The sequence below is a fragment of the Theropithecus gelada genome, chromosome 3, assembly GCF_003255815.1.
Source record: "Theropithecus gelada isolate Dixy chromosome 3, Tgel_1.0, whole genome shotgun sequence".
Lineage (NCBI taxonomy): Eukaryota > Metazoa > Chordata > Mammalia > Primates > Cercopithecidae > Theropithecus > Theropithecus gelada.
Genome location: NC_037670.1, coordinates 116,502,026 through 116,513,124, shown reverse-complemented (window position 1 = coordinate 116,513,124; position 11,099 = coordinate 116,502,026). Strand labels below are relative to the sequence as shown.

The 11,099-nt window shown below is 39.0% G+C and overlaps 1 protein-coding gene across 2 annotated transcripts in view; it reads right to left on the bottom strand.

The window, feature by feature from the left end:
- Positions 1-2,780: 2,780 nt before the first annotated feature.
- Positions 2,781-11,099, bottom strand: part of ABCB1 (ATP binding cassette subfamily B member 1) — a 218,533-nt gene continuing 210,214 nt past the window's right edge. For both annotated transcript variants that reach the window (XM_025379380.1, XM_025379381.1), the window contains 3 exons: positions 8,790-8,996; positions 5,395-5,541; positions 2,781-3,891 (listed from right to left, as the gene is read on the bottom strand). In XM_025379380.1, the coding sequence (XP_025235165.1) occupies positions 3,685-3,891; positions 5,395-5,541; positions 8,790-8,996 (561 nt within the window). In that variant the 3' untranslated portion in view covers positions 2,781-3,684. The remainder of the gene's footprint in view (positions 3,892-5,394; positions 5,542-8,789; positions 8,997-11,099) is intronic.

The window sequence follows — 11,099 nt, the reverse complement described above, 5'->3', positions numbered from 1 at the left end:
ACATAAGAACTTCTGCTTCTCTTACTTTCTACCAGAGTTACTATAACAGTGTTACAAATAATGGTGTATATGTCTTCGAGTGAGACTTTACTTGTACTGAAATCATTTGTTGCATCTGAGATCACTGGTTGAATGTGGTAATTGACCCTGTGAAGTAAATTTGGAGAAAATAAATGGTGTGAAAAAGAGCACCCCCTCTCCGCCAGCCTTTAACGCTAAAGGGGCAGCAATATATTCAAGCAGAAAAAGCTAGAGGCCCTGGGAGGGGCTCGACCTCCATGCAACTCCAGCCAGGGCAAAACAGTGAACAGGGAAACATGGTTCAGAGAGAGCCAGCGAGTGTCACCAGCTATAGCAACTAGACTGTGCAAACGACAGTAAAAAATACTTTTATTTTTCTTTTTATAGACATGTAAGAATTTTTATCCCAGCTACTCAGGAGGCTGAGGCAGGAGAATCGCTTCAACCCGGGAGGTGGAGGTTGCAGTGAGCCGAGATCACCACTGCACTCTAGCCTGGTCGACAGAGCAAGACTCCGCCTCAAAAAAAAAAAAAACAAAAGACAAAAAACAAAGGGTCCTTATAGCAGACATACAAAGAGTTGAAGGAAAAATCTCTAGCTTTAAGAAGTCAAACCAAGTGACATGGTTTTATGTTTCTATTCACATAAATTTATCGAAATTTCCTAAACTAAGCACACTTTTTAAAGTACCTTAAAATTTTAAAACAAAAGTTGAAAACTTAGGAGATAAAATCATTTCTAATTCTGGTTTATTTTGGACTATCTCCCAGAAGTTTAAATATATATATTAAATATATAAAATTATATGTATTATATATGAACTGTAGTTATATATAGATATATAAATATAGATATACAACTATAGATACATAAATATAGATTTATATTATATATATAATATAAAAAAGCCACCATAATGTTCAAGCCATTTGGCAACCATTTTTTCTTTATACAAATTATATTTTGGTATATTCTTCAACTTAATTTTCTAATGATTATATGGTATTCCATTTTGTGAATGCACCAAAATTTAATATATAATTTCTTACTGTTAAATATTTAGATCTTTCCAATTTTCAATATTATAAGTAATGCTACTAAAAGTATCGTTTTACATATCTCTTAAATCCTTAGAATTATAATTGCTGTCTTGAAGGATATATATATATTTACATTTTTTTACTTACATTATCAAACAAAGAAGTTTATATCAATGACCATTTCACATTAGAAATGGAAAGAAATAGGAATGTCATATTAGATTTTTTTTATTCATCAAGTTACTATGCAAAAAAAATGATATTTTGTTTTAATTTGCATTTCTTTGATTATTGAAACTGTATACATTTTTCTTTTTTATATACTTTAAGTTCTAGGGTACATGCGCACAACGTGCATGTTTGTTACATATGTATACACATGCCATGTTGGTGTGCTGCACCCATGAACTCGTCATTTGCATTAGGTATATCTCCTAATGCTATCCCTCCCCACTTCCCCCACCCCACAACAGGACCTGGTGTGTGATGTTCCCCTTCCTGTGTCCAAGGGTTCTTATTGTTCAATTCCCACCTATGAGTGAGAAAATGCGATGTTTGGTTTTCTGTTCTTGCGATAGTTTGCTGAGAATGATGGTTTCCAGCTGCATCCATGTTCCTACAAAGGACATTAACTCATACTTTTTAATGGCTGCATAGTATTCCATGGTGTATATGTGCCACATTTTCTTAATCCAGCCTGTCATTGATGGACATCTGGGTTGGTTCCAAGTCTTTGCTATTGTGAATAGTGCTGCAGTAAACATACGTGTGCACGTGTCTTTATAGCAGCATGATTTATAATCCTTTGGGTATATGCCCAGTAATGGGATGGCTAGGTCAAATCGTATTTCTAGTTCTAGAACCTTGAGGAATCACCACACTGTCTTCCACAATGGTTGAAGTAGTTTACAGTCCCACCAACAGTGTAAAAGTGTTCTTGTTTCTCCACATCGTCTCCAGCACCTGTTATTTCCTGACTTTTTAATGATCGCCATTCTAACTGGTGTGAGATGGTATCTCATTGTGGTTTTGATTTGCATTTCTCTGATGGCCAGTGATGATGAGCATTGTTTCATGTGTCTGTTGGCTGTAGGAATGTCTTCTTTTGAGAAGTGTCTGTTCATATCCTTTGCCCAATTTTTGATGGGGTTGTTTGTTTTTTCTTGTAAATTTGTTTGAGTTCTTTGTAGGTTCTGGATATTAGCCCTTTGTCAGATGAGTAGATTGCAAAAATTTTCTCCCATTCTATAGGTTGCCTGTTCACTCAGATGGTAGTTTCTTTTGCTGTGCAGAAGCTCTTTAGTTTAGTTAGATCCACTTGTCAATGTTGGCTTTTGTTGTCATTGCTTTTGGTGTTTTAAATATGAAATCTTTGCCCATGCCTATGTCCTAAATGGTATTGCCTAGGTTATCTTCCAGGGTTTTTATGGTTTTAGGTCTAACATTTAAATCTCTAATCCATCTTGAATTAATTTTTCTTCTTTGAGAAATGCATGGCACATGCATTTCTTCTTTGAGAATTACCTGATTATATCCTTTCCCATTTTTTTTTTCCTGGAGGTGATGGCTTCTCTTTTTTTCTTTTTAGAAGTTCTTTTTTTAAGATAGCAATTGTTTATAATAAATATAGTTTATAATGTTAATAATGCTTTTTGTCTAATTTTAAAAATTTTGTCGTCCAGAGTACCAATCTTTGTGATACATTATCTTCTTTTTTCATCATGTTTGTATCAAGATGTAGTTAAACTCATGGCACATTTTAAACATCTGTAAGTCAGAAGGATCACTTTTGGAAGAGGCCAATTATTGGCAAAAGTAATTCATTATCAAGACAAAAAGTAAATGTACTTTGGAAGCGTAAAAATCTTAAAAATCCTTAAAGAACCCTTTATAAAAGCAATGCAAAGTATTTACTCTATATCTGAATAATACACACTTCATAATTGTGCCTTACCCCACCCCCTAAAATCTTATACTGATCTGTGTTTTGGGTTTGAGAACCACCTTAATGTGGAAATGCAAGAATCAGCAGGATCAAGTTCAAGAAGAATGAAGCCAGATGGTTCTGCAAGACCCAATATGAATAGACATATACAACAGGAATTATTTAAACTGCTTAACCATTCGCACAAAAATGAGTAGGTATATTTAAAGAAAACTTTTTTAAAGCAGAAGTTATCTGCAATATTCCAGTTGAGAGAAGATATATTCACAAGCAGTTTGGACAAGATGACTCCAGTCATGTGAAAGTTTAAGTTTTATTATAGACACTTTATGCAAACATTTCAATACTTTTTGCTACTTCTATAATCTTTTAGCAAAGCAATCAGTTAAGTCCAAATGAGAAAATACAAACAAAATTACATATTTTATCTTTAAAAATCTACTTTAACTCTGTTATAAAATTTATAATGCAATTTAAACCATTATTTCTCTCCACTTGATGATGTCTCTCGCTCTCTTCCTTTAATTACGAAGTGTCTGAAGACTCTGAACTTGGTTGAGGAAATGTTAAACAGATAACTCTTCATAATTCTATAAGTACTTGCTTTTTAACTTTGAATAAATGCCATATTTAAACACAAATATTAAAAAATATTTAACATCTCATACAGTCACAGTTCACTGGCGCTTTGCTCCAGACTGGACACTGACCATTGAAAAATAGATGCCTTTCTGTGCCAGCAGCTGCTGATGTGTGCCGTGCTCCTTGACTCTGCCATTCTGAAACACCACTATTAAGTCTGCATTCTGGATGGTGGACAGGCGGTGAGCAATGACAATGCAGGTACGGCCTTCTCTGGCTTTGTCCAGGGCTTCTTGGACAACCTAGTCCATAATCACATAGATTAATTCGCATAATAGTTGTTTTCCCTAATTCCTTTTCCATAAAAAGCTCCACAATAGGCTGGGTGTGGTGGCTCATGCCTGTAATCACAGCACTTTGGGAGGCCAAGACGGGTGGATCACAAGGTCAGGAGATCAAGACCATCATGGCTAACACTACGAAACCCCATCTCTACCAAAAATACAAAAAATGAGCCGAGCGTGGTGGCAGGTGCCTGTAGTCCCAGCTACTCGTGAGGCTGAGGCAGGAGAATGGCGAGAACCCAGGAGGCGGAGCTTGCAGTGAGCAGAGATGGCGTCAATGCGTCACTGCACTCCAGCCTGGGTGAGAGTGCAAGACTCCGTCTCAAAAAAAAAAAAAAAAAAAAAAAAAAAGCTCCACAATGAATTTCTCCAACAATAGATCCTTCTTTAACAAGATTTCTCCAACAATAGATCCTTCTTTAACAAGGTGTCAGTGAAACAGAACAGGTTTTTGAAAACAAAGGATTTGTCATATCAGAAGATGACTGAACCCTAGTTTGGGTTAGTTCCGAGGCAGTAGTTATCTATCCCTAACTTTTTTTTTTTTTTTTAAATAATTTGAAACAGGGCCTCACTCTGTCACCAGGGTGGAGTGTAGTGGTGCAATCATGGCTTACTGCAGCCTCAACCTCCCGGGCTCAAGCAATTCTTCCACCTCAGCCTCCTGAGTAGCTGGGACTACAGGTTCCCACCGCCATGCCTAGCTAATTATTTTATTTTTTGTAGAGACAAGGTCTCCCTATGTTGCCCGGGCGGGTCTCAAACTCCTGGGCTCAAGTGATGCTCCCACCTCAGCCTCCCAGCGTTGGGATTATAGGTGTGAGCCACGGCAGTAGGTGCCAGCCAGCAGTCATCTACTCTTAAAGTTAAGGGAGTAAATACAGTTCACTGACTCATTTAAAAACATTACTAATGTGTCTAGCAACACAACATCCTTGAAAACAGACCTCAAATCCAGCTCACAGTAAATTCAAGAAGCCTGAGCAAAGACCAAACACAGACTCCTGAATTTTAGTATTGTAAAGTAGGGAACATCTCATACTGAGTTGGTCTTTCAGATAATCTGAATTATTAACCTTTTCTCCAGTCAGAAATGATTGCTAATATTTATCTTAAAAAAGGTACAGCCAGATTTTAACATTGCCTTACCCTACCACTTTTCCTTATGGCTGCTGAGAGATGCTGCCAGTAGAAGCAGGAAATACACCTCCTGAAAGCAGCTTCTTAGGTCAACGTGAAGTGATCTAGGGATGGTTTGTGAAGCATATGTGCTCTAAGACTAATTTGCTTTGTGTCATCTTTTCTCTCCTGAATCACAGTTACAGAAACTGTTTACATTTTACTGAAAGGTGATGTAAATAACAATCAATAATCTGACTACATTTTGTTCTTTACTATGGAGAATAAAGCATTTTTAAGGATGATGATTCAAGTATGAATAAACTCAATTTAAATTCTTACCTTTTCACTTTCTGTATCCAGAGCTGATGTGGCTTCATCCAAAAGCAAAATATGAGGCTGTCTAACAAGGGCACGAGCTATGGCAATGCGTTGTTTCTGGCCACCAGAGAGCTGAGTTCCTTTGTCTCCTACTCTGGTGCTATATTTCTGTAAATAAGGTTTTGTTGTTATGAAAGTAGAACTGATAGTAAAGTTCTAACAGCTTGCTTATAGAAAGTAGGATAAATGATTCTATGCTCCAAAAATTTAGGTTCAGAAGCTAAGAATTGTTCATGGATAATTAAGGAAAGAACAGAAAAAAGCCCAAAATGGCAGGTTTACTATCTCTTTGAAAAACAGATGTTTGGGCCTTAAGATGATATGTTTTAGTATAAACAGGTCAGCATTTTAATGAAGAAGAATATCGTTGCAATGTTAGTATCTTCCATCTTCTGGTTTCATTATATTTGGGACAAAGATTGACAGGAGAAAGGAAATTTGATTTGAACAAGGTATTCATAATAAAATAATTGAAGCTCATCTTAATTGTAACCAGCAGGTGACACTCTCTGCATGATTTTAAATTGAGGAAAACCATTCTTGGGACGTTAGCCTTTTAGTATCTGTTTTTATGAAAGTATCTCCAACACTTAAACAATTTTAATGGGTGCTACATAAAGGATTCCATTTTGATATCTAACTTTGAAAATGAATATCTCCTTTTTAAACATTTTTGTTGTTAGAGTGCTCCCAAAATTCTTCCCATATTGTTTCCCACAGTAGATAATTGTCACCAACTATTCACTATGATGATAGGAACGGCAGTTAAAGGTTACTCAGGAGAGAGCAGAAACAGGATGTGACTGCACTTGTAACCTAGAAAACAATACTATTTTATTATTTCTAGGCCCTTGCCAGGCTGAAATTTTAGTACAGCGTTGCCTATTTTTATTTGCTATATCTGGCAACCCTAGTTTTGTGGCACTCAGCCCTGGGTCTCCCCCTGTAAATAGAGGGAGAAGACTCCAGATGAAGTTTTGGCAGATGTTTGGGACTGGCTCTGCCCCAGAGCCGTGGCTGCCTCAGAGGGCAGGAGCACTGTGAAGTGTGTCTCATGTGAGTGGAGGGGTTACTCATTGCACTCTTGATATAGTGCTCATCCTGCTGAGGCAGATAAAGGCAGTGCGGCAATCTTACAAGGAGGAGGTAACTAAACCAGTCACCTACAGGGTGAGGGAAATCCTAGTATTAATCACTTAGGAGAAGTGGATCCTTAGGTAACAGGACTTAGGGGGTTTACCTTTTCTCTCCTGGTCTAGACACTGAGGAAGAGAATTACGGTGTCTACAGGTGTGTTCTGTGTGACAGATTAGAGACCCGGATCCCAGAAAGGCTGAAGTCTCTGTGGCAGACAAATGCCAGAGGGGCAAAGTATATTTAAGAAGATAGATAATACTTACTCTCTGTGTTTGTGTTTTATTAACCCCTAGCCCAGTGGTTCTCCAACTTGAGCCTGCGTCAGTATTATCTGGGCTCTTAAAACATGGATTGCTGGATCTGCATTCCTAACAAGTTCCCAGGTGATGCTGATCTGTGTCTATACTTGAGAACCACTATCCTCTATCAGTAAAGGGGACTGGAGCTTTCCATTTTAAATGTTTGAGCCTGGGGAAGGGTCAATTACCTCCAGTTGGGCTAGACTGTGAAAGGAGAGTGGGAGACAAGGCCATCTCCCTGGGACTTAATGAGATTGGTGTCAGCAGTTATCCGAAGAAGAGCCTACAGAAGGGAATCTTGGGAAAGAAAGCCACCTGGTGTTGCTCGCCTGCCTCATGAGGAAACTGTCTTCCCTGAGGGGTTGAGGCTCCTGAGCTTTGTTTTAGGGGGCACTTCCTTAGAATAAAGAGCATAACTGATGATAATGGGTGGGGTAGATTACCTAGGTTGAGAAGCACTTCAAAATATAGGACCTAACTTTTGCAGCAACATGGATGCAGCTGGAGGCCATTATCCCAAGCAAAGTAATGCAGGAACAGAAAACCAAATACTGCATGTTCTCACTTATAAGTGGGAGTTAAACATCAGGTACTCATAGATGAAAAATGGCAACAGTAGAAACTGGGGACTATTAGGGAGGGAGGGGGGTAAGTGTTGAAAAACTACCTATTGGGTTCTGGGCTCAGTACCTGGGTGACGGGATCATTTGTACCCTGAAACCTCAGCATCATGCAATATACCCAGGTATAATAAGCCTGTACATGTACCCCCTAATTCTGAAATAAAGTTGGGAAAAATATAATTTTGGACTGTTAATATAGGTTGAGCATCCATAATCCAAAAAATTCAAAATCTGAAATTCTGAAATTTTTTGAGCACCAACATGATGCCACAAGTGGAAAATTTCACACCTGATCTCATGTAACAGGTCACAATCAAAACACAGTCAAAACTTTGTTTCATGCTCAAAGTTATTAAAAATATTGTATAAAATTACCTTCGGGCTAATGTGTATAAGGTATACATGAAATATAAGTGAATTATGTACATGCAAATATTCCAAAATCCAAAACACTTCTGATCTCAAGTATTTTGGATAAGGAATATTCAACTTGTATTCCAAAACAAGACAAAACACAAAAACTAAAATACAGGACCTAAGAGGGCTTAAGAGAGGGTGAGAGGTTTCATTTATCCAACTTCCTAGGAGGAATTCAGAGGACACCCATAGGACAACGGCCCAGGGAGCCCTAGAAAATACTTCAACCATTCACTGTAAACAAAGTTTGGGGCCCATGAAATGTACGATGATGAGAGATTACATGATACCCTGGTCACCCTAATGGCTCAACCCTTATTCAGAGAGAGCCCTCTTTCTGGCATGGGTTCAGCCCTCTGGACTGGACTGACTCCACAGTGAGGTTTGAGTCTTGGGAGACAGCTGCAAGAAGGAAGAAGGAAGAGAAACAGAGCAGAGACATGGGGAGGGACAGTCATGCCTGCTTCCTCAGCAGGCCAGAAGCAGCATGTGCAGGTAGAGACCCAGCCTCTGTACTTGGACTTGAAGGGAAAGGCTTCCCAGACATTGTACTTATCCCTTGGGCTGAAAAAGGTGGAGCCTCAAGCCTAATAGCTTTGGATCTAGAGAATTGTTCCAGTTCTCCTATCCCAGAAATGTTCCTCTCTCCTAAACCTGAAGTGATCACTTTCATCCCTTCCTCACAAGGAGGGTGAGGTGATCAGACAAACGTAACATCTAACCCAAATAGGAAGTGTGGCCAGATGCTTGTATACAGGTAAGGGTGTGATTTGGTTGCTAATTTCTCTTCACTTCTGGGAAACCATCCCCTTATACATCAAAGCATAGGCCAGGGAGGCTGCCACATGCTCCCGGGCTGTTAATTTGGAGAGAGACTTACATTAGGCAGTGACTCGATGAAGGCGTGTATATTGGCCTCCTTGGCTGCCCTCACGATCTCTTCCTGTGACACCACCCGGCTGTTGTCTCCATAGGCAATGTTCTCACTAATGCTGCAGTCAAACAGGATGGGCTCCTGGGACACGATGCCCAGGTGTGCTCGGAGCCACTGAACATTCAGTTGCTTTATTTCTTTGCCGTCAAGCAGCTGAAAACAAGAGTTCACAGACCAACTTCAGGACCAGCACACTTTGAATGTAGCATAATTAACATCATTATTTCTTACACTGAAACTGCCAAGTTACTGTGAGATTAAGGAAAAGTTTGTGTGATTAAAATTTGGATAGTTAAGATTAATACAACAAGGTCACAACTGTATGCTTTGAGGAACTGTCATGTTTCCTGTGTTATAACCATGGTTTCTGATGTATGCACATGGTAGGTAGAATAAGACATCTATGTCCTAATCCCTGGATCCTGTGAATGTGTTATGTTACATGTCAAAAAGAAACTAAGGTAGTAGACGTAAGGTTGCTAATCAGCTGATTGTAAAATAAGATTATCCTGAATTACCTTGGTGAGCCTAATGTAATCATAAAGGCTTGTAACTGAGGAAGGAGAGAGGAGAGTATCAGAGCAAAAGCAGTGTGAGAAAGACTCAACCAGCCACTGCTGGTTTTGAAAACAGAGGAAGGGGCCACAAGCAAGAAAAGGCAAGAAAACAGATCATTCTTTGGAGCCTCTAGAAGGAACACAGCCCTGCTGACACTTGATACGTGCCCACTGAGACCTATTTTAGGTTTCTGACCTCCAGAAGTGTAAAGTCATAAATTGGTGTTGTTCTAAGCCACTGATTTTGTGGTAAGTGGTTACAGCAGCCACACGAATACAATGCCTAATACTTCTGAGATGTATCCTGAGAGCCTTATTCTTAAATCTCCATTTTTCAGAGACACAGTGCCCAGGATTAACATGGAAATAAATAACAACTATGACCACATAACAGGTTTGCAGTTCAGGAACTATAGGGGATGGACAGGTGAACAGGGGAAGGAAAGGGTGAATAGACATCATCAATACTAAGCCAGATGAGTAGGAATGGAGAGCTGCCCTTTCTCTATAATCTGGTTCCCTGGATTATCTTGCAGAAGACTGGGGAGGGCACCTTACAGCCTTGCTGATAACAAGCCCTACTCTGATGCAAATATGTCTGCCAGATAGGTCTGCTTTGCAAGAGAATTTGCATTTAAGTGAGAGAGTTGTTCATCTCTTCTGAAGAAGGCACCAGTGACTCAGCTTTGAGCGTTTCCAATAGTAGTGACAAGTTTGTACTGAGCCATATCCTCTCTGTATCCCATGTGCCTGGTTGGGTGGCTCAAGGGGACAGCTGGCCAGCAGTAGGGTACAATCTTTGCTACAGGAACATGGCTTCTGCTTGTGACACTGGCAGATGCAGGGATGGAAGCTCTCCCATAACCTTATTAGTTCCAAGCTGAGTTGCCATGGAGACTATTCCACACATGTATGCTCCAGGCTTCCTTACAATGTTAATAAATGAAGGTAGAAAACAGAGGGTGGAGAGGGACAGTAAAAGCCAAACAAGGATGTGGCTAAGTAGCAGATCTTGTTAGATAAAACACTGTACTTGAGAAGTGGAAATTTAAGGAAAGGAGGAGTTTGGTTTTTGCTTTTGTTTTGTTTTAATTTTCCAGGTTTATACCCCTGGGAGGAAAACAGCCACTGCCTAACTAATACAATCACAGGCAAATCTGAATGATCTCAGCAAGTTATAATGAGTTTCTTCATTACACTGAATACACTCTTGGACCTCCTCGTCCCCGCATAATACCCTAGGATTGCAAACTATTTAAAATCTGTGTTGACTGAAGAATTCTTTCTTTAAGTAAAACTTAAGTTTAGATGCCTACAATGTAAAAAAGATCAAAGAAGCAGAGCTCCTTTGGTTGAGGAATGGTGTTGGTTTGAGAGAAGACCATGGAACTCTGGGGAATCTATGAGAACTGCTCAAAAAATCCTGGCCTAAATAAAAATATAACTAGGAAAGTAAACATATTGGTAAAAAACAATGAAAGGCCAGATTAAAATGATCGGCTATCTCTATTGTAGATTGTTAAATCTATTGCTTGCTTTCATTAGCACAAAAATGTAAATGTTAACACATGTATTCTTCTATGCATATTTACTGTGAAATAATAATTGATTTTTAAAAATCAAGCACTGACAACATTGTAGGTTCTGTGATAAGCATGTCTCCTACAGTCTCTTGTTTAACCTTCACAGCAACACTTCT